This window comes from Lutra lutra, chromosome 17 (assembly GCF_902655055.1).
Source record: "Lutra lutra chromosome 17, mLutLut1.2, whole genome shotgun sequence".
In the NCBI taxonomy this organism is placed as follows: Eukaryota; Metazoa; Chordata; class Mammalia; order Carnivora; family Mustelidae; genus Lutra; species Lutra lutra.
Genome location: NC_062294.1, coordinates 6,905,497 through 6,928,778, shown reverse-complemented (window position 1 = coordinate 6,928,778; position 23,282 = coordinate 6,905,497). Strand labels below are relative to the sequence as shown.

Sequence of the window (23,282 nt, the reverse complement as noted above, 5' to 3'; positions counted from 1 at the left end):
AATAAAATCTCTAAAAAAAAAAAAAAATACAAAATAAAACAAAAACCACCAAAGTCAGTGTCTTTTTTGATTATATTAAAGACGACCAAAAATGGTACTTAATGCTATCAGGCAATTAGGTCTTTAAGAAAAATCAGACTTGTGACTAAAAGGAAACATTTTCTTAGAAACTTTCATTGTTATGGCTTAAATTTCCTTTAAAAAAAAGTAACTTTCTGTAAGTTAAAATCTGCATTTGTTAAAATGAGCATTTTCACAAATACTAGCAGAGTCACTAAATGAAATATTAAGTGCAAAACAAAAAAACATGAGTAATGAAGAAGTTGAATGTTTTATTATTAAACGACTTATCTTCTTGCAAAGCTGTTGCTTCACTGTATAAAAATAGCACCAGCAAGTGCAGTATATTGCAAAATTAAGGTAGTATTGTTTTTATCTGGCACTGAACAACTAACCTTTCTCTACTGCCAGTTATTTCCAATGGAAAGATTATTTAAGTATTTTGACCCCCCATCCACGGATAGATTGTAAGGAAGTTAAACAATATTCCCTATGGCTTAAGGTAACAATGTCATCCTTCAATTACATGGTTTTTATAACTAGTTTTTAACCACAGATAATTTCAGGATTCTGCGTATCATAACTGGAGCATAAAAATCATATGGTGTTGCAAAACAGAGGCATACTGTTTTTCTGCAGTCATTATAAAGTTGGGTATTTTCTTCCATTAGCATTGTTGCAAGTAGTTTCTTTTTCTACTGTTATTGCTAATAGTTGCTATTTTAAAATCCTCTGTGTACCACTAATTTAAGACAACTATGCTAGATTAAGTTGTTTCATACTAGTTTATTTAGGGGTTCCATTTTTACTCCTCAATAGATTTTATGTATTTCTCATATGCTTCTTCACTCATTAATTCATCCAGTTCTGAAGGATTACTGAGTGCTATCTTGATCAGCCAACCTGCAACCGAAAAAAACGTATCATATTCCAAATTACCTTTTTAAAGAGTAAAAGTTCATTCAAAATGTGAAATTTTTGAGCCTCATAATTGATCTAGTATTCTTTATGTAAATCACTCATTACTTGTTTAAGGAGCTTTGTATTTTAGCCTTAAGAATTCAGTTAATATCCTTGCATATCACAATTGAAAAGAATGAAAGTACATAGATTCTACTCTAAAAGTTTAAGAACTCTTAACCTCACACCTGTCAGAATGGCTAAAATAAAACAAAAAACAAGTGTTGACTAGAATGTAGAGAAAAAGGAACCTTTATGCATTGTTGGTGGGAATGCAAACTGATGCAGCCACTGGAAGACAGTATTGGAGGGGCCTCAAAAAGCTAAAAGTAGAGCTACTCTATGATCCAGTAATTGCACTACTGAGTATTTATCCAAAGAATACAAAAGCTAATACAAAATGCCATATGCACCCTTATGTTTACTGCACCATTATTTACAATTAGCCACATTATGGAAGCAGCCCAAGTGTCCATCGACAGATGAATGGATGAAGATGTGGTGTATGTATATGTGTGTTGATGTGTACAGAATGGATTATTACTCAGCCATAAAGAAAAATACGAAATCTTGCCATTTTCAACAACATGGATGGAGCTAAAGAGTATAATGTTAAGCAAAATAAGTCAGAGAAAGACAAATATTATAGGATTTTAATCATATGTGAAATTTTTAAAGTAAGCTCCACAACTAGCGTGGAGCCCAACATGGGGCTTGAACTCATGACCCCGATCAAGACCTGAGGTGAGGTCAAGAGTTGGATGCTTAACGGACTAAGCCACTCAGGCACCCATGATATGTGGAATTTATGAAACAAAACAAACAAAGGAAAAAAAATAAGAGACTCTTCAGTTTAGAGAACAAACAGATGATTATCAGGGTAAGGTGGGTGGAGGGATGGGTGAAATGTGGCATCGGGATTAAAGAGTATATTTATCATGATAAGCTATGAGTAAAGTGTAGAATTGCTGAATCACTGTATTGTGTATCTGAAACTAATATAAACACTATATGTTAACAATACTAGAATTAACTTTTTAAAAATTAAAAACAAACAAAAAACAAAACCTCAAGTTGTCATAACTATCAGCAACACTGAGGGATCCAAATACACAAGACCAGGGATATCTTTCTTTAACAGAAGGAACACAGACACTCTAACTGCTGAGATAAAGAAGAGCTGGCAGCAAAAAGCACCACTAGAGTTAGAAGGGCTAGGTGGCAGGCAACAGAGAACTACAAGCTAATCTTAATTTGGCAATTCATGTACAAAATGGTGAAGTTTTATTCTATTACCACCTACACCACACAATATGATTGGACACCTTTATGTGTGAAGATGTAAATACTTTGCAAGTGTTCATTAAAAAGTCTACACCTGAAACACTAAGAACTCTATAAAATAAGGCAATGCTTTATTTGACAGAGACTAAACCTAACCTTACATATTCAGCTTGTGTTCCCCTTTTTTAAAGCAAAACATCCTTTAGTATTAAAAAGTGAAAAAGATGGAGTTACTATCTGCTAAAGCTCGCTTTAAACTCTAAATGTTAACTGCAGCAGTGAAATCCTATGAAAAAAGTTCTAGCAACAACTTACCATCTTCATAACAAGATTTGTTGATAAGTCCTGGATTTTCTGCAAGAGCTTCATTAATTTCAGTTACTTCTCCTGACAGAGGAGAATAGAGTTCACTAGCAGCTTTCACACTTTCCAAAGCACCAAACTCCTCTAAATTGAGAAAATTAAAAAAATATCAAAAGTCAATGACCTGAAAACACAAAATACGGAGAACTGGTCACCCTTAATATAGGCATGATAGAACATTCTAAATATCTTTAAAGATTTTATTTATTTGTGAGAGAGAGGGATAGCAAGAGAGAGCACAAGCAGGTTGCAGAAGCAGAATCCCCACTGAGCAGGGAGCCTGACACAGGGCTTGATCCCAGGACCTGGGATAATGACCTGAGCCACCCAAGTGCCCCAAAACATTCCAAATATTTTAAAAAATCACAGACTTCGTCATGCTCATATCACCTGTGATTAGAGTATAAATATCCTCAATAAAGTGGACCTGTTTTAGACAGAGTCAACAACAAATGGTGATGTATCTGAATACCAGATGTACTGAAACTCAGTAAAACTCAATTTTCTTTCAATTTACCACAGCTCTGAAAAAGTAAATGAAAATTTTAGGAGATTCTAGTACTGGTGAAGTACCTCATCAGACCACCCTTCTTGCAGATAATAATTATAAACTCTGAATAAAACAAAAAACAAGTATGAAGACTCTGAAGAGTGACCAAAGGAGGAGTCAATTCTTAAAAGGAGCCCCAAATGGGTGCCATCTTCATTTATATAATTTATACTGACAACATTGCCCCATTCAAAGCATACAGTGTAACCAGAACACAGAGAAAACCAGTCTCGTTTGCTTGAGAGGTCAGAGGATGGAACATGACCCAGCCAAGGTAGCTGGAAACTGAGGGCTGAAATCCTATGAAGAAGGGAGCCATGGTTGAGAAAAAGTAGTCAACAGCTCCCAAAATGACCACAGACCCACATAATGGAGTAAACAGAGAACCTAAAATAACTTTAAAAAGATCAACACATGGGGGAATACCTGCAAAGAAATAGAAATTTTAAAAGTGGACATCCTAGAACTGGAAAGTGTAATACTTACTAAAATGAAATTCACTGGAAGGCAGGAACAACAGAAGGGTCAGTGAATGTCAACAAAGAGCACCTGAAATCAACCATATTTCGGCCTTTTGATTGAAATGAAAGACTGAAAAATTAAGAGACTTAGTCACCTGTAGGACAACACTGAGTGATCTGAACTGAATGAATGATACTGAGAATACCATATACCCAAATTTGTGGGTTATAGCTAAAATAGTGCTTGGAAGGAAATTTTTCTTTAGGCCTCATTTACAAAGAACATCTTAGAATCAGTGACCTGGGTTCTAAAGACACTAGAAAATGAACAAAAGCAGTCAGTTCATGGGAAAGAGATAATACTTGAAAGGCACAATAGTGACTTAAAAAAAAAAAAAAAATGGCCTTTGGCCTGAAGACAGGCACCAATCTGTCATTTGGGGCAGCCAAAATTCTGAGAGAAATCTGTCTTAGTTGGCATAAGGAACCCGAAGACAAGCTGAGGCCACTGTAACTACTGGAAAGGGAGGTGGGAAATTCGAAGGAGACTAAATAAGGGACAGCCACAAATCTTGTGCATAAACTCTATCCAGGTCTCTCTGAATGATATCTGAGCCATGCATGTACACCTGGTGTCCCACCTAAGGCTAAAAGAATTAAACTTAGATTTTAGTTGCTACCCACCACAAGGGAGACAGCATTTTACAGTATGGGTAAAAAATACTTACTAAATTTTCTACCTAAAGAAAAATTAGAGCACTTTCAGTCTAAGTTGAAGGAAGAAAACAAAGATATGGGCGCAAAATAAATGGACTATAAAAAAATTACCAGTAAAAATTTGCTTCTTTAAGATTAGTATGATTGATAAATAGCTAACAAGACTGATTTTTAAAAAGAGAGAGAAAACACACAAATTACCACATCTTTACTATTGAATCTGACAACATACCATGGAAAAATTCCCCCCCAAAATGTAACAAAACCAAAGATAGTATAGAAAATATGAATAGCCGAAAAGAAAAAATATGAATAGCCTTATTTGTATCAAAAACCTTCCCAGAAAGAAATCATCTGACTCAAGATTTAACTGTTAATTCTATGAAACATTTAAAGAAGAAATAATACCAATCTTGCACATTCTCTCAGAAAGCCTGATGCTCCCCCCTGCTTATGCAAGCATGCTCTCTCTCTTTCTCTCTCTCACTCTAACAAATAAATAAAAAATCTTTAAAAAAAAGTCAATATAACTAATTCCAAAATTTGACAAAGCCATTATAAAAGACCAGTATCTCTCATGAATATTAATATAAAAATTATTAATTAGCAAATCAAATTCTGCAGTATATTTTTAAAGATAATTTTTGCATCAAAAGTACCAGGAAGGCAAGTCTGATTAAACATTTTAAAATAACCTTATTCATCATATTAACAGAATAAAGGAGAAAACCCTTATGAGCATATTAGTAAGATGGATAAAACAAATGTGACAAAATTCAACAATTTATCATCCATAAATGATTAAAAACAGTCAGCAAACTAGATGGAAAGGAACCTCCTCCTCTGATAATGAGCATCCAGTTGAATTATCATGCCTAAATGATGAAATCTTAATGAATTCTCAAGATCAGGAACAAGGCCAAGGCAATCATGTCTACCTCACTGCTTCTATACAACATCATACTGAGCTCAAGGCTGTGCAATATGGCTAGAAAAAGAAAATGCATAAAGACTGAAAAGAAATAAAGCTCTATTTTTTTAAATTTATTTACTTTTAAAAAAAGATTTTATTTATTTATTTGACAGACAGAGATCACAAGTAGGCAGAGAGGCAGGCAGATAGGAGGAAACAGGCTCCCCTCTCCGCTGAGCAGGGAGCCCCATGCGGGGCTTGATCCCAGGACCCTGGGATCATGACCAGTGCGGAAGGCAGAGGCTTTAACCCAGTGAGCCACCCAGGTGCCCCTAAAGCTCTTCATTTATGGATTACAGTACTGTTGACACAGAAGATCCAGGAATCTAGAAAATGTTAAGAATCATTGAATTTAATAAGGCCCAAAATGAAAGCAAAAACTATGACAAGTTTCAAGAAGAAAACACGGAGAGTACCTTTGCAAACTTGGTATATGCCACAGCTGGTCAAACTTTCTCAGTTCATACTGCCCTAAGTATCTTAGTAACATATTTTTCGTTTTAATCTACACCGATTTACTGATAAGTGTGTCTGCTGCATACTATACAACTTCTCCATCAGGGAATCAGACTGAACACCAACCACTGTCTTATGATCCTTGTTTACTTTCATGCAGTATTTGCTTCAAAGACACATTACTCAAGATAACATATATCTAATATTGGAACTAACTCTACTGAGCTATCAGTGTGTGGTGTCCAAAAGAGGTTGAAAATTTTAAACATCCCATAGCTCTAGGGTTTATCGGATGGGAACCATGGAGACAAAGATTTCTTAGAAAAGATGCAATGTTCTATACATAAATAAAAACACTAATAACTTGGACTTGTTAAAAATTAAAGCTTATCAAAAAAAGTTATGAAAATGATAAGGCAAAATCAAAAACTATGAAAAAATACAGAATGCTTAAAAATCAATGGTAAGAAGACAACCCAAATAAATTTGGTAAAGGCTTGACTAGAGATTATAAACAAAAAAAGATGAGTAGCAAAGCACATGGATGGGTGCTCAAGAATAATTTGTCATTTCACAGTGGGATATGCAGTGCCTAGAACTCTCGTATTGCTGGTGAAATGTAAAATAGTACAGCCACTTTGGGAAACTGGCAGTTTCTTATGAAGTTAAACATACAACTACTACACTACAAGCCAGAAATTCCACACACATACATATATACATAAACACCCACCCAAGAGAAATGAAGACATCTACAAAAAACACTTCTACAAAAAAGTTTATAGCAGCTTTATTTCTAATAGCTAAAAACTAAAAATAACACAGAAATCCATCAACAGGAGAAAAGATTAAAAGGTTACATAATGGTACAATATTCAGCAATAAATAAACAAACTACTGATCACTCAACATAAACCTCAATGTCGTAATATTGGACCAAAAAAGCCAGACATAATATAAAAACTGTGTGGTGCCTTTAATGAAGAAAAATAATACACAAAACTAACCTACAGTGACAGAAATCAGAGAACAGGTTGTCTCGAGAAGGGTTTTAATTGACAAGGTTTACAGTGTTTGTCTAATTGCATTGGATTATACACTTCATGGATTCATTGTATGTAAATTTTACATCAATTTTATAAAAGCCTTTGTCAGAAAAGTCTAAAGTACTTCTTAGGGATATTTACATTAATATAAGTTTTTTAACCACAGAAAGCAGGTTCAGGCTGCTCACTTGCTGTAAAGAGATGTTCAAAACAGGATCTCTTGCTTGAGAGAAGCAGAGTGGGTACAAAACATTATGAGAAAGGAACAACTGTTCTCTGATGCCCAGAACACAGAAAAATGAACAGATAAAGATTATTAATCACAAAAAGGGTCTTATTATGACACTGGAAAAGGTTCCTAAGAAGACCTTCAAGAAGGAAGATATGACCTAATATTATATGAGAACCAGAAATCAGAAAAAGTTCAAACGAGATAAATGACTGGGGAAAGTTTAAGCAGAAAAAACATGGCCAATATTGTCCAAGATATTTAGAAAAAGATTCTTTACTGGCTCCAAAGAAAAACAGATTTTACCTTCTCATCCTACTTTTGGATATGGCCATACAACAAAGTCATTCTTGAGGATTTTGCTGCCATTTTGTGACCTCTGACACAATGACACAGAAAAAGCATGAAAAAGAGGTCCTGTCCTTGATGACCCTCCACTGTGCCTCTGAGCTAATCCCCCGTTTCCACCTACCTCCAGACTTCTTGAAGGAGATAAACCCCAACTGTAATCTTTTAGGTGAGTTTTCTGTTACTTGGATAAAAAGCACTCTAACTAGTCCTAGGTGCAAACAAGTTATTATTCAAGATAAAGGAAATGTATGGCATGTATAATATACCAAGATGAGAAAAATACTCACCTTGTTTGTTCAGTTTTGTCCCGACCTCAGGCAGACTACAGTAAACAACATCTCCCAAAGCTTCCTAAAACAAACAAAACACAAATCTTTAAGAAATCAAATTAAACCTTCCAGTGAATAGAAACAAGTCAAATACTAACCTTCTATAATTCAAACAGTACGTATTTTACACCCCAGGAGCCACATTCTTTAGTTTTTCTTATAACCCTTCAAAAAATGCAGAACAGCTAGCCTGGCACAAGCAGCAGTGTCACAAACCATATCCCCTCACCCCATATACTAGCTCCTCTGAAAACAAACACACCTTGTGCTTTTCCACCTCCACAGTTTTGCTTAGGCCTTTTCGCCTGCCGTATTTGCTGAAATCCTTCCCACTGATCTGTACATCATAGCCCTTGCACTCCCTGAAGACTTTGACTCCAAGTTAAGAAGTGAGCTCTCCATCAGGTGAGTTACAACCCCTGTACTACTCAGGTCATCCATCATGTAATGTTTTGTGTGTTTTAGGTTTTATCTATGAGGGGAAGACAACACTTGTACAGCATTGTACACAGTACTGTATACTGGGCCTCAGTAGGTACACAGATAGGTCAGTGAAGATACAATTGTCAATGATGCTCAATACCTGAGATTCCAACACTTCTGAAGAATACTATATACTCCTTTCAGTTACAGGTTCCCCTTCCTGCCCCAATGGAAAATCATGGACTCATACTTGCTATCTGGCTTCTCATTTCCTTCTGTATAATTTCTCAATATGGGATCAGTGGGAATAGCGAAATTAAGAGAAAAATACTGGCTACATAAATGGTTTGCCTTTGTCTAATCTGTGCCAGTCTAGGTTTTCCTCTTCATCCCCAGGGTCGTGCACATATCACAGTGTCCACAAACGCCATCAACACTTCACGCCCTTTGCCTGCTCTTCTTTCTCCCTTAACTGCCCCAACACGAAACACATTTCTTTCCTGAATAAGGTATATTTACTTCTAAGTGTTAACCTTTTAATAATCTCTTAAAACGCTGTATATTGCCCTAATTTATCTTTTGCTTGTTTACTTGATTGATGTTCTTTAAAGGGCCCAAAATAACAAGGGGCAGAATAAACAATTTTTTTAAAAAGGTAGAGCAATCCAACTTAGACAAGAGGAGACCGTTTTAAGTATTTCAAGACAATCCAATACCTGTGCAAAATTGCTGATTCCCACTGTTCCAATACCATTTTCTGTTGTTATCCATTCATGCTTGTCTGTGAATTTACGCACTAAAACAGAAGACCAGTATTTCAGAAAATCAGTGGTATCACTTCTTCAAAAGCACTTTTCATATCAATACTGTCAAAAGGCAAGACCTTCTCAGTATTTGTGTTTGATTTACTGACACTGCCTTTCAGTAACACACTGCCCAGAAAAAACCAGATCACATGAAAAGACGGAGCATCTTCTTACAAGTACCATCATTTAGGCGAAGATGGCTTGATGTGAATGAACGCCTTGTGTATCTTTTGGAGATTTGGTTATTCCAACATTAGTCTAAATCACTCATACAAACTATTTTGGAGCGTACTTCAAATGTATAGTCATCTATTACTCGTCTGTCTTACAGAAGGTAGTCTGTCCCTCTGTAGACTTGGGGTGAGGAGGCATAAATGCTCATAATGCTTGTAAGTGTTCATAAATGAGATAGATTACTTAACCTGAAGAAAAAAAAAATGTGCCCTTTTAGGTAGAGTTAACCTAAGAGGGTTTCATTGCAACTTGGTTATAAAGTGGAATCTTACATGAATGAAACTGACCAACAACTGTAATTTGATTAAGTTACTAAAATTCCATTTTCATTGAATTTAAGCCTGCCCTTGAAGAAAGTGGCTACTATCATTTATTTAAAGAAGCAAACTATAAGATCAGAACTCAACAGTCACCTCAGAGCTAAGGCATTAACTGCTGGAAAGTTAAGCTCTGCTCAACCTTCAATGGACAGGTTAGCCCTTGGCTTTATGAGCGTCTTCTCTTCAAAGACATGGCCGAACTATTCAAGGATTCCTGGAAAAAAAACTGATCAAAGTTCAAGACATGTGAAAAAAGCTATTTAGAATTTAATGTTAGTAGTACCTACTTTAAAGAATAATTTTTTCAAAAGCATATACTATCTTCTTAAACATATGTATTACTTTCTGAGGCCAAATATTTTTCCAAAAACAGTGCCTCAGAAGTTAACAGGACAATGGTTCATTAATTCAAATGCTGTTTTAGAATAAGCCTTTCTGGTTCACTCATACACCTTACCTAAAAGACAGCTGTACTTATAACAGCATTAAAATGCTTTGATTACACAGCTCTGATCCACAGCAGAATGTAACTTACTGCTTTCTTTTCCCCCTAATCATTAAAAAACTTTAATTTCATATTCTTCACTGGAAGAAGTTGTAAAATCTCTCACAAAGGGAACTTGCTTTGCTTCATTCCACTTCAAATAGCTAAATGCTTCAGGTCAATCTGATCTTTCCATAAAGTTTAACTTTGTGTTCTAACTACAACTCTCTCCCCACACTGCCTTTTCTTGACTACTTCAAGTTTAGAAGCTCTTTCTTGCCAGATGCCTTCTGGAGCCCTCCAAGATTCCCAGGCCATCCAGCTGGCTCCCACAGCACTCTGTACCACTCTCCCCAGATCCTGACCCTACAACACCCAGCACTTAAGGAGCTACTCATATAGTCCTTTTGTCCATTCTCCCCAACAAGGAGATGAAGTACAAGGCAACCAAAAGCATGGGTTATCTCATTTTTATTTGTATTCCCAGTTCGAACATAGTGCTTACCAAACAGTAAGCACTCAGAAGTTTAAAGAGTGAAGTAATTCTTTGGTTTTAATTAAGTAGATTCTGAGCAAAATATCTGTATAGGTACTTGGCTACAGTCAGTTCTCCCTACCAACTCTGTTACAACTCTAGAGCTGGCCGATTACCATACAAATTACGAAAACTTTAAATAAAGTTTTTTAAAAATTTTTTTTAGTTTAGGGGCAGACAACAATAAATATGACTTCTCTGAGACTACTGTCTCAATTTTGGCCTTGGCATCTTGCCTAATTGTAAAGATAATCCTCGGAGTAAAGGTGCTCACACAGTTTGATTCAGCAACCACAAATTTAGAGGAAAGACAGCAACATCATAAGGTAAATCCATTTTAAGTCCAACTAATTTCAAAGTCCGGGAGACTATTTACAAAGTCAAGCTGTTTAGGCTAAAGACAATGATTAATTTAATTCTCCTTTAACCCTCAAGCCCAATAGGAAAAAAGTAGACAGATTAGGTAAATAATCACTTTCTTACTGAGTCTTTAAGAACATCATTTTTGGCTTCAAAATGAAGCGTTTTCAGTAATTTATGAAAAGTATGCATTTTCCTCTTTTCAGAGTCATTAGTCAAGGGGCACCTGGCTGGCTCAGTAAGTGGAGCATGTGACTCTTGATCTCAGGGTTGTGAGTTCAAGCCACACTTGAATGTGGCAAGCAAGCATGGAGCTTACTTAAAAAAATAATAATAAAAAAATAAAAAAACAAAAACAAACACAAACAAAACCCCCCAAAAAACCACAACTATTCCAAAGTCACTAGTCAGATAACAAATATTGTCCAATTTTTACCTACTTGATTCTATAATATTTAGTAACAAGTAACATTTACCAAGTACTTACTATGTGTCAGGCTATATGTACAGCGGTTACATTATTTCATTTCATCCTCCCAACAACTCTCTGTGATAGAGGTTATTATCATTTCCATTTTTCTGATGAGGGAAACAGACTCAGAAGTTAAGTGACTCTGTCCAAGATCACATAGCTTATTAGATCAAAATGGGAACTTAGGTCTCTCTCTGTTCTTAAAAACCTTGGTGTTCAATCAGATCATGGGTATTGATGTTTTGGACAATATTTAACTAGCTCACTGGAAACTGCAAAATGCCAGCAGTAGCGTCACACTGAATAACAAAACAAAACAAAACAAAACAAAAAACAAACAAACAAAAAAACTTGAAATTCATTTCTTCTCTGAGACATGCTTTCCCCTTTGTATTCAAATAGGTAATTACTGATACGTGTCACCAGCAGAATAAAGGAATACATTAGCAACAGGAGAAAAGCATCTTTATGTTTCAGGCTGTAACAAATCAATGTTATCAAGTCTTCCATTTCCAAACAGGTTTCTAAAAACAGTGAACTTAATGAGACAACAGTCATCACAGGCCTATGCACCACTAAGAAAGAAGCCCGAGTTCTTGGAGGTGCAGTTAGCATCTCAAGCATTTGTGCCCACAGTAAGAAAACTTTTCCTGCTGCGATAATTGTGCTAAAGTATAAAGTAGCACAGATGACCAAGACATTTGTGGGCAGGGCCCCCAGTTACTTCAACTGCATGTCTATGTGAGGCATCATTTCTGTCCCAACACATCCATAACTCAGTATAGACTTTAGCATAACGTAAGGGTCCAAAAGACTTTATCTCACTGTTTTTAGGAAACAGCCGAGTATTCAAAGTTATGCTCACTTTTGCTAGTAAAAATCTAGCTCCAGTGCTTTAATTTTATTAAGTGCTCTTGCTTTTGTTTTACTTCACAGAGTTCTCAGTGACAGTCCATGTAGCAAACTAAAGCCTACCATGTCTCCAATTTTAGGGCCCACGATACACACACGCGCGCGAGATAACCTAAGGTTGCGAAGGAGCTTAGCGATGCTTGCTCGGATCTCCAGCAGCGAGCGGCCGGAGCTCCCGCGGGAACAAGCCCGCACTTGGCGGCCGCGCGGGTGCTCCAGGTTTCCTCCTCCTGGCCCTCCAACCCGCAGGACAAAGGCTGCAGCGTCGGCCACGCGACTAGGGAACCCAGAGAAGCGAGGGCAGGGGACACCTCGCTAGACCCAGGTGGTCAGCACTGGGGAATCGAGGTAAGCAGCGACCTGGGGAGGGAGGCGCCCAGCTCCGTCGCCCCAAGCAGCCCGGCTCTCCCCACGTGCCAGCCTGCGCTTACCGGAGAGCAGAGCCGAGCCTGTGCGCAGTGTCCGGACGGTACCCGCCCTCAGTCCCCAGGGCCGCAGCAGGCAGGGTGCAGTGGGCGCGGACGTGACGCGCAAGCTGCAGGCCGTAGCCAGCACGCTCCGCACGGCTCGCAGCGCCATGTTCACAGACGCGCGGGGGTCGTAGTGCAAGCCGTGCGGGAACCCCGGCCGGCAGGGGCGGGGCGGGGCGGGGGGCGGCCCCGGACCGGAGCGAGCCGGAGCGAGCTGGCTGGTAGGGGGATGGTGCTTGGTAGGGGCAGGGGTGGGGATTCCAGGCCAGGCACGGCCCTGGATAGGGGGACAAGCGCGAGAGGGGCGTGGATATGCGGAAGAATTGCAGCCCGGAAGGGGCGGGGGAGGGGGGAGAGGGGCGGGGCCTAAGCTCAGTAGCTGGTTGGTGGGGGCGGGGTAGGGCGGGGCTGGACCTCGTCCCAGGGAGTCGCTTTCCGGCAAGTGAAAGTGCAAGGTCAGCAGTTCCAGCTTTGCCTAAGTGAGAGACGCTAGGGGGCATTGAGAAGGGTTCCCGATAGAGATGGCTTCTCTGGGCGCGCATTCACGTACCATCGCGTCCCTGAGGTTCCCAGGAAGGTAGAGTGTCCCCAGTCCTGTTAAAGGATACCCTCCCTTCCTTCTACAGAGAATCAATGTCACCCAGAGCAGGTGGCCAGGTCTAAACTAACTCATTCCAAAAGAAACCAGTCGGGCATTGGCCAAAGGAGCTCTGACATATAGTGTCTTTTTGACACTTAAAAATACTGGAAACAATCCAGGAACCCAACTTTATTACTTTACAGATCCCAAGAGGCCTAGGTACCCCAAATGGGACGGACAGAATCATGAAGCTCATAGAGGTGCAAGGACTTGTCTAAGGGTTGGAAATGTCTCGTTGGTGGATGCGTGGAAGCCAGTCAGCTAATGCAGGAGCAATCAAAAGTTGAAACGCACCATGGTCAGTTCCTTGCTTAAGTAGCCAGCCCCATGACCAAGGCCTTTCCAGAAAAGCAGAAGACATGTTCCCATTCAAGAGACGAAATAATCAAGTTCTGGGGAAAATAAGTTCTGGGAGAGACCTTACCTTCAACACAAATTTTATGGAGTGGGCAGGAATCAGCAAAGAAACACCAGAGTGAAAAACACCTCAAGCTGCACATCTTTATTATTACAGGGTGGGCACCTTAAAGTGATGTGTGTGTCTGGTGGGGGAGGGGGGGTTGTTTAGAAGACCCGTGCTGTTGCCCTGAGCTTCTACCCCACTCATAAAATAGGCACTGGCAGCGCATCTGTCATGCTCCATCTTCCTTTCCCTTGCTATGTGCCAGGGACTGTGCAAACATTACCTTTTTAATCCTCTCCAAACCCCTTTCTGATAGGTATTACTTTTGTTTCACAGGTGAAGAACTAGAGGCTCAGAAAGGTTAAATGACTTGCCCAAGAGTGGAATGGGGAAAGCATTTATAGCTCAAGCTGCTATTAGATGGCAGTAGCAGAACTTGACCTCTAGTTGGATTCAAGGTCAACTGCTCTTAAACTCTGTTACTATGTGCCTCCCTTTGGGAAGCTGACTGGCTCACAGTGGTCTTTTCTAAAGTCCAGATCTTGGCTAGCTTCTATAATGTCAATATTCTGTTTTTATTCTTGTTTTCTTATAAGCCATCATAGCATACTGCAAACCATGCCCTAAAATATTTATTCCTTGTTTGACTAATGCATCTGGTGGAAAAAACAAGGTCACATACCAGTCTGTGGACAATATCACATGCCCTTCCACTAAAACAGTAGGAAATGTGTCAATTTTTTTAATAAGCATTAGGATAACCAAAAAAAAATTGTTTTTCATAACCAATAACCTTTGTAACATTCATGGCTTGAGATTTGAAAGGTCATCTCATAACATGTTTGGTACAGACACCTGAAAATTGCATACACCTCAAAAGGAACCCACTCATGTCTTAAAGCTTTTTTTTTTTCCCTCTCATAACAATACAACCAAAGGAGTTGCCAGTTTGATATTTACAGTCAGTTAAGGACTGGAGAGTAGATGAGAAAGATGAGAGAGATGGGAAAGATGAGAGAGATGAAGAACTTAGAAATTCTCCAGATCTTAGAACTTTTCCTATTTAAAACAGACTGTATGGGGGCACCTGGGAGCCTCAGTTGATTAAGCATCTGCCTTCAGCTCAGGTCATGATACTGGGGTCCTGGGATGGAGCCCAAAGTTGGGCTCCCTGCTCAGCAAGGAGTCTGCTTCTCACTCTATCTCTCCCCTGGCTCATGCTCTCTCTCTTCCACATCCCTCTCCCCTCTCCCTCATAAATAAAATCTTTAAAAAAAAATACAAAAACAGATTGTATCTATCTGGGTAGGTCTCTGTACCAGCCCATTGAGAATGTGTGTACACCTCGCTATGGGTTATTTGATGAACATCTCTGCACATAAAGCTAATGTTCATACCTGACACAATAAAGAATGGATGATGGGCTTTTGGTAGGATAGAAGATGATGAAATCCCCAATGTCCGTGTTGTATGGCTCTTTATAAAGGATCCAGGGTTTTTTGTGTTTTGTTTTGTTTTTATTGTCAGGGTGGGATCCTGATTCACCTGTCATAAAAAGACATTTAAGTTCTCATCCAGAAAGAAGGCAGTAGTTCAACTCCAGGATTGATTAAGTCAGTCATCAAGCATTCATGTTCCTCTCATCTTTCTGCTTTGCTATGTTCGGATTGCTCCCCATGGTTTCAAGGTAGCCTCCAAAGTTCCAGGAGTCTTGATCAGACCGGACAATATCTAGCAGCATAAGAGCCCACGTCTCTGTGTCTCTCTTTATTAGCAAGTAGACCTTTCCAGGCAGTATCCTGGAGACTTCAGTTTTCATTGGCTAGACCTGGTCATGTGACTACCCTAACTCCCTCACATCAAGGGAATGGATTATTAAGACAAATCAGGATTTACCTTAGGTCGCTACAGGGTCACCTTCCCATGAGTCATGTGGGAAAAGGGTAGAGGTCTACCAGAACAAAGTTGGGTTCTGACAGCGAGGAGGAAAGCATGAGATGGATTTGGGGCAGGCAGCCTGGAGGATCTGTTATCACAGGTATGTGAAGAGAAGGGCCCAGACCTGTGAGCTGGAGAGGATATGTGAAGTGAGTCCCGTGCATGGGGGAGGGATAATGTGCCCTTAGTCGCACAGACCAACCCTTTTATTATCTAGATCTGTGGTTCTCAGAATTTAGAGCCTGGTTATCAAGTCTGACTGCACATTGGAATCACCTGGGGATTAAAACTATTGTTGCCTGAGTCCTAGCCCAGAGGTTCTCATGTATTGGAATGAAGTCTGCAGATTCTAGCGTGTGGCCAAGGTTGTGAACCACTGGTGTAGATCAACAATTCCCATAGTCTCCTCTAAGGAACACTAGCTTTGACTGAGGTGCTGCAGTACCGGATGCCTGGGTCAGAGAGGTTTGGGAGTCGCAATACACTTTCTCTCTTGTGCTCATCTCATCCCAGCAGTGCCCTTTTAGCATATTAAAAAGTCTGACAATTCCCATCCCAGAGAACTTGTATAACCTTTTATACAAGTGTGTTTCTCACATTTCTTTGATTCAGAAACATTTCTGAGGGAATGACACCTGTTATGTTGAATTGTGTTCCCTACAGAGATACATTGGAGTCCTAACGCCCAATACTCAAAATGAGATCAGAATTGGAAATGGGGTTGTTGAGGATATAATTAGTTAAGACGAAGTCATAATGGAGTAGGATGGGCCCTCAATCCAGTATGACTAGAGAACTTATAAGAGGAAAAGAAACACAGGGACAGACACAAGGAAGAAGGCCATGTGATGACACAGAGATTAGAATGATTCATCCTCAGGCCAAGGAACGCCAAAGAACACCAGAAGCTGGAAGAGAACATGTCCCCTTTGACACCTTGATTTTGGGCTTCTATCCTACAGAACAGAGACCATAAATATCTGTTCTTTTAAGCCACCTAGTTTGTGCTACTTTGTTCTGGCAACTGTAGCCAATTTATATGACGGTCATTAACATCTCTTCCCAAACATGGTTTGGGAAACCCTGAACTAGAATCATTGAGAAGCAATCCCTGACCAACCAAGAAGATGAAGTAGTCCACAGACATTATTTTTCCCAAACTCCAGACAATATTCATTTTATTTCTAGAAGGAAATACATTTGAACAAATAGTCTATCACAGTAGTGGCAATTGCACATATCTATATATTTTTCTTATTTTTTCACTTGCCGGATGCGATGCTTTTTCTATGCACACAGGAAAACATCGAGAGAGAATGTAGAATCACCAGTAAACATAGGTCTGAGGCTTTGGCCTTCCCCTTCTATAGTTGGATGAAGAGCTTAACCCTCGGGTGCAGGTGGAGGGGGCCAGGCCTCTGACCGCTACTTGGGCTGCTCACTGCTGTTTCCAGGCTTCTCTCTTTTACATTTAATACCCAGGAAACCGAGTATTTTCATCAGCAAAAAATCAGCAATCTCTCCTTCTTCTGACAGCTGAAGAGGGAAAAAGAACCATGTGACGTACATAGAACCATCCTCTTTGGAGGCTTCTCTTTCTTTCTAAGGAGAAACCATGGTATTATTGTCCAGTTCGGTCACTGCCAAAGTCACTTCGGTATTTAGTCAACTTTGTGTTGGGAGTCCCCTTCTTCTGCGAATCCCAAGGGTGTGTGTTCCCACCTGTATCCCGAGGAGGTTCTTTCTTCCCTTATGACGAAAATGATAAAATTCCCTCTATCACCCCCAACAGAGGCTCTTAGGAATGTATGTGCAAAGACCCTTATGCATTGCTGCTCGGAACATGAAACAGTGCAGCCACTTTGGGAAATAGTCTGCTGGCTTCTCAAAATTTAAACCAGTTACCATATGACTGGTTGAAATACATTTCTAGGCCCAAGATGGAGCTGCTTCTGCCTGGCGTGCCATGACAGCAAACCGAAGCTTACAGAACTTTTGGTGTCCCTGTAAATGCTCCCTTGCCCAGAATATCAGGTCAGCCAGTCCCCAAACACAAAGCCACCTCTGGGTTCTATACTTCTTTTCTGTCTCACCCCAAACAAGGTTGACTGTGTGGCCGCAGCCAATCAGATATATCTTTTTTTTAGTTTTTCTCTTCCTTGTTCTTTATTATTTCTCCTATAAAAGCTTCCTGCGTTCCTCCCGATTTGTACTTCTCTGAATGGAGACTGTCCACTTCGTGAAGTGTTAAAGTTTGTATCGCCTAAGTTTTCTGCTTTAATCATCTTTTAACAGATTCTCAGCCTCAGCTGTATTTTAAAATCACATGGGAAGATTTCAAAAATACCAGTGTTTGACTCATTCATCCAGGGATTCTATGTTTATTGGTCCCAGTGCAGCAGCGGCAGGTGTCCCAAAAGCCCCCATGTGATTCTAACGTACAAGTAGGGCTGAGAATCACTGGGGTTGTGAACGGAGTGCCACCCTGGGAATCAGGAGACCCGATTCTAGTCTGCCCTTCATTTGCTTGTAATCTCAGGGAAGTAATTTCCTACTTCTGGACCTGTTTCCCCTCCCATGAAACAGGGGCTTTGGGCGACAGTGGTCTCTCAAATACCCATAATGTCTAATGCTGCTTGATCTCTTCCTAGTTCAAGGTCAGTGACTGTTGAAGAATAGACCAAAGGGACTCACCTGATCATATTTTTGCTCCTCATTGAAGGCCACCAGGATGACAGAGATAAATAAATTCAGCACCACAAATGTCATGAAAATGATGCAAGACCCAATCAGGAAAGAGCCAAGCACTGGGCTATAGTCCAGGACCTGTGGGGAAGAAAGCAAGACTCATCCCCAGGAGTCCTGTGACCTAGTGGCCACTTCCTCCGGGCACCCTCAAAGGAAAAACTGGTTCCCCGATGAGGCAGGGCCTGGAACCAGGAAGGTCTCTTTCTGCCTCGCAGCTGAGACAATGGGCAGTCTTCTCAAGAGCTGCTAGGAGAAAGGATAGCACCCCTTACTCCCTACTGCCACCATTTCCAAATATGGCTACCATTTCTGGCTAGGGCCAGGAACATTCTAGGGACCAGCACAGCCCTCTCCTGAGTAGCCAGTGCCTGATGTTCTCCTATAAGCAGATATCCCCACGGTGAGCTATGGGCCCTGGTATGGGACTATCTGCCTAGAGGAGAGGGAATCAATTTTATTTGTCCAAAGTTGCCCTGTGCTCGCCTGGCCATGGACTTAAGGGGTAACATCCACCCAGGAGGAGGCATTTGAGGGTGCTTTTTCTTTCTCATAAAGGCTTGGTGTAGAAGGCAATGTCTGTGTCCCCCACCCCCAACCCCCCACACCCCATTACCTCCTCATAGTTAAAGATTCCTAGCTGAAGGCTGATCATCGTTTCTGCTGCATCAAAGAGAGTTTTGTAGGAACGGAGTTTCCAACCAAATATTAAGTTTGACTGTTATGGAAAGAGTCCTCGTGAACACAGAAAGAAACCAAGTGACCTCCCCACTTCACCCCCAACACCTGTTGTTTGACAGTAAAGTCAATGTTCTGGGTCAGCCATATCCTTGGCCTAGCTGTACCCCTACTGCCAGTTCCTACAAGGGCCTGCAAATGGGTGTGTGTACATACCCAGTTCTGTAAGGGATGAGTATGCATTTCTGGGGCTCAGGCATTACCCATTAGGCCACTGTTCTGTTCACTCAGATGGCTGCTCTAAGACTCCACGATGAAACTAGGCTATTTTAGGCCCCAACATTTTTGCTCTCGGGGAGTTGGGTTGCATAACAAAACCGAACCCAGATTTCTGCCTGGGCCTTACACCCCCACACACCTTATTTCCTACTCCCCTTCCCCCTCAAAGATTTCCACTACTGTGTCGGAGAGACCCAGCGCTCCCTTGGCTCTGAGTTGGTGACTTCTGGTCCCAGAGGACACTGCAGTATCCCCAGCTCCTGCACTGCAGATGGAGGACTGAATAAATCCATGTGAACTGAAGGGTCAGGTGGAGTATTTTTGATAAAACCAGACTCCAGCTTTTTAGCGTATACCCTCCATCACTGCATCGACACACCTCACCCATTTCTCAGGGTGAGAGGAAGATGGAGTAGGCTCAGAGACTAGGGGGTCAGGGTTGAGGTAATAGGGACAGAAAAAGGATGAAGAGTGGGAGAGGGTTAGAGAGGCAGTGGAGAACACCACTGGGTGGTCAGGGATGATGGAATGTGAGACTGGATGGGGCCAAGGCGAGAACTGGGAGAAGAGTTGGGGTAGAGAGTGGGTCAGGATTGGGTGAAGGGTCAGAGAGGAGTGGGGGCCCTGGTATTATGGGGAATGTGGACTTGGAGAGGATGGGGGCATATTTAGATGGAGATCAAAATGTGGCAGAGGGTCTCTGTTTCTCACATTAACTGAAAATGAAAAAGTTGATAGTGCAACATTTTTTTCATTCACAAAAGAGATTTGATTGCCAAAAACCTCTCACTGTCAAGGGACTGAATGAGATGATTTTTGGCACCATTAAGTTCTTGCCTCATGTGTGAGGTATCAAGCAGTGACCTAGTCTGCAGATGTGTCTGTCCTTCCCCATCTCTGCGCAAGTCATCTCCACATCCCCCAACACAGAGGGAATGTTCTGTGCATGTCTGAGCAATTGGGATGTCAGGAGACCTGGCACATCCAGACAGGGTCTAGATACAGAAAGGAATTCTCTGTTGGAGGTAGTTAGCCATGTCAGTCTTAGAGACTATACCTCCTCACTCTTACCCATCTGAGGTCTCTAGCCTTTTTCATATGGGGTGGCCAGTTTATGAGCTCCCAGATGAAAACCCCTGGACTCAGAAGCTCCACCATCTCCCTCAGGTATCGAAGTCTTCTCAACCCCAGCCCTCAGCCCCCCACCCCTGAGAAGCCTTTGCTTCCAAGGAGACCAGCCCTGAAGGTTTTATTGAAGGAACCACTTACAGCAATGGAGTAAGTCAGAAGCATGATAAGGATGACAACGATGAAGCCTGAAATGTCCCCCCAAGCCCGGCGCAGGGCTGAAGTGATCATGTTCATTTTGGGGTTCAACCTGAGCAGATGCCAAAGCTTCACTGTGGACAGCAGTACCAGGAAGGCAATGATGTAGCCAAGGGCAGCATCAGCCGCTGCTGTCTCACCAAAACTGATCCCCCTGTGGGACAGAAAGGGGAGACTAGGTCTCAGAGACTATGATAAGCTCAGCCCAGGAGGCAGGATTAGATTTAACATGATCCCAGAGGCCATCGCTTCCCATAATAGGTTTGAGAGATAGAACTGGTCCAATTTCCCCAGCTAGGTAATGACGAGCTGGTGATGATGGTGATGGTGGGATGATGGTTATGATACGATAGTGATGGTGGTGATAATGATGGGGATGATGGTGAGGATGATGCCTATGATAGGGATGATGATGTTGATGGTAGTCATGGGACCATTACCTAGCATTTTTGGTTAATGGCTGCAGAGCTATGGAAGAAGAGCAAAGGAGGAATCCTCCCAGTGTCAAGAAGATGGAAGTGAGGGCATTCTGTGAGCCTCCCCTCCTGGTTTGGGGTCCATGGTTTAGATGCCATGTCCTCCCTCACACTTTCTGAGTGTGTGTCTGCCCGGCCCTTGCATTTGAAGGAAGGATGGAAGTACCATTCAGTTTCTTTGCTAAGTTAGGCCTGTTGAACCTCAACTGCATTGTCTCAATTGACCTTCAAGATCACTGGATGAGGTAAGTATTACTGTCTCCGTTCTACAGATAAGGATGAAGGATTGGCTCAAGGTCACAGAGCTAGTGACATAACTAGTGGTGGAAGGATGAGAGTTGGAATCCAGGCATGCCTGATTTCACCTTGTCCTTCATTCCCTTTTCTTCCTGTATTTGCACTTTTAATTCAGTCTTAATGTCGGTGTATCGTTAACATGACATAGAACTAAGGGTGCCTGAGCAGCTCAGTGAGCTAAGCATCCCACTCTTGATCTCAGCTCAGCTCTGTTCTCAGGGTTGTGTGTTCAAGCTCTGTGCTAGGTTCCACACTGAGCATGGAACCTACTTAAGGAAAAAAAAAAAATGTAAAATGGAGTAGACCTATATCTGGTGACATGGTTGGAGAACAGGTTGTTGTTACAGGATTTCCTTTTCCTTTGGTGCCTGCGGTTCTGGGTCACACCACTTTGAAGAATGAAGAGGTAGACCAGACAAAGAGTGGTGGGCAGCAAAGCAAAGTTTCCTGAGCAATAGTAAAGTAATAATACAAAGCTCCTGAAGAGGGAGGGGACCTCAGGGCTTGCCACGGGAGTTTCTAAATCTAAGGGTCTTTATGGGCTTGCTGTGTTGTTTTAATCTGATAAACCCTTCATGCTTTTGTCATTCAATCAGGTTTTTGTCATCCATCAGTGGGAAAGGGTGGAGGGCTCATTCCAGGCTGGCGTAAAATGCTTTTAAGGCTGTTTTCCTCTTTGGTTGGGGGGGAGGGGGCTTTGTTGCTGCCTGCCTTTCTTCCAACTATCCTTCATCATTATGGAGCAAAATTATATGATATCAAGTTTGTAAAAGCATTTAATATAAATTTATCATGACCGAATGAAAGCTACTCTTCTTAATCTCCCGCCGTCTAGAATCTTCCTTCCCTTTGAGCAGACTGGGGCTGCTGGTATGGATGGTTGATTCCTCCTCTGGCTCCTGCAGCACCTTTTTCCTGCCTCTTTTAACATGCCTAACCCTCTCTTGTGCCATTTAGAGTTCAGTGAGGGTTTGTGAGCTAAATAAGCCAGCCTAGCGTGTAAATTAGGAATACAGAGTTCAAATGACAGGCCCTGCATTTCCATTTCCAAATTGTGACCTTGGACAGACCTCCTTTCTGAACCTCAATCCCCTTACCTGAAAAAAAAAAAAAAAAGCGGAGGGATGTTCATAATTCTATCTTTTAGAAGTTTTGGGAAGATTAAAGTATATAAGGTGATGCTTTTTAAAGTGTTTTTATAACAGAGTGCAGCATCCAACAATAAATAAATGTTTTCCATATCAATAAAATCAGTGGATGAGTCAAGACACAAAATGGTTTGAAGTAAGGATTGGGATCCTATAGACACACAAGCTAGGTTTTGGGGTTTTTTGTTTGTTTGTTTGTTTTGTTTTCTTTTAAGATTTTAAGAAATCTCTACACCTAACATAGGACTCAAACTCATGATCTTGAGATTAAGAGTCACATGTTCTACTGACTTAGCCAGCTAGGTACTCCTTAAGGATTTTATTTTTAAGTAATCTTAAAATTACTTTCTAAGCATGAAGCTCGAATTTATACCCCCCAAGATCAAGAACTGCACGGTCTACTGACTGAGCCCCTCTCATGAGCTAGGTTTACATTACTTCTCTGCCACCGTTTAACTCTGAGCTTCAATTTCTTTCTCTTTCTCTCTGTCTCTCTCTTTTTTTTAAATTTTATTTATTTATTTATCAGAGAGAAACAGAGCACAATCCAGGGAACA

At 41.0% G+C, this 23,282-nt stretch overlaps 2 protein-coding genes and 1 long non-coding RNA gene across 3 annotated transcripts in view; 1 reads left to right on the top strand and 2 right to left on the bottom strand.

The window, feature by feature from the left end:
* LOC125088691 (uncharacterized) overlaps positions 1-23,282 on the top strand; it is a 119,783-nt gene that overhangs the window by 835 nt on the left and 95,666 nt on the right. The window contains exons 2-3 of the long non-coding RNA XR_007123755.1: positions 8,065-8,184; positions 12,406-12,673. This is a non-coding gene — a long non-coding RNA (uncharacterized LOC125088691). The remainder of the gene's footprint in view (positions 1-8,064; positions 8,185-12,405; positions 12,674-23,282) is intronic.
* GCSH (glycine cleavage system protein H) lies at positions 222-13,127 on the bottom strand. The gene is made up of 5 exons (XM_047709990.1): positions 12,757-13,127; positions 8,919-8,998; positions 7,738-7,801; positions 2,620-2,751; positions 222-963 (listed from the first exon to the last, which is right to left on the bottom strand). Exons 1-5 carry the CDS (start codon positions 12,902-12,904, stop codon positions 866-868), a joined length of 522 nt encoding a protein of 173 aa, XP_047565946.1. The 5' UTR covers positions 12,905-13,127; the 3' UTR covers positions 222-865.
* The window catches only part of LOC125088689 (polycystic kidney disease protein 1-like 2), a 92,834-nt gene continuing 86,570 nt past the window's right edge, over positions 17,019-23,282 (bottom strand). The window contains exons 41-44 of the mRNA XM_047709991.1: positions 20,748-20,958; positions 19,138-19,239; positions 18,471-18,602; positions 17,019-17,312 (exon numbers count right to left, since the gene is read on the bottom strand). Of these exons, the coding sequence (XP_047565947.1) occupies positions 17,202-17,312; positions 18,471-18,602; positions 19,138-19,239; positions 20,748-20,958 (556 nt within the window). The 3' untranslated portion in view covers positions 17,019-17,201. The remainder of the gene's footprint in view (positions 17,313-18,470; positions 18,603-19,137; positions 19,240-20,747; positions 20,959-23,282) is intronic.

What these genes read in the sequence shown, in the direction of transcription:
- GCSH (XM_047709990.1), bottom strand. Translation starts at nt 12,904, where the DNA reads ATGGCGCTGCGAGCCGTGCGGAGCGTGCTGGCTACGGCCTGCAGCTTG. An exon ending in AGGCTCGGCTCTGCTCTCCG is followed by an intron (nt 8,999 to 12,756) that starts GTAAGCGCAGGC and finishes CTTCTGTTTTAG; the next exon opens with TGCGTAAATTCACAGACAAG. An exon ending in GACAAAACTGAACAAACAAG is followed by an intron (nt 2,752 to 7,737) that starts GTGAGTATTTTT and finishes TTCTCAATTTAG; the next exon opens with AGGAGTTTGGTGCTTTGGAA.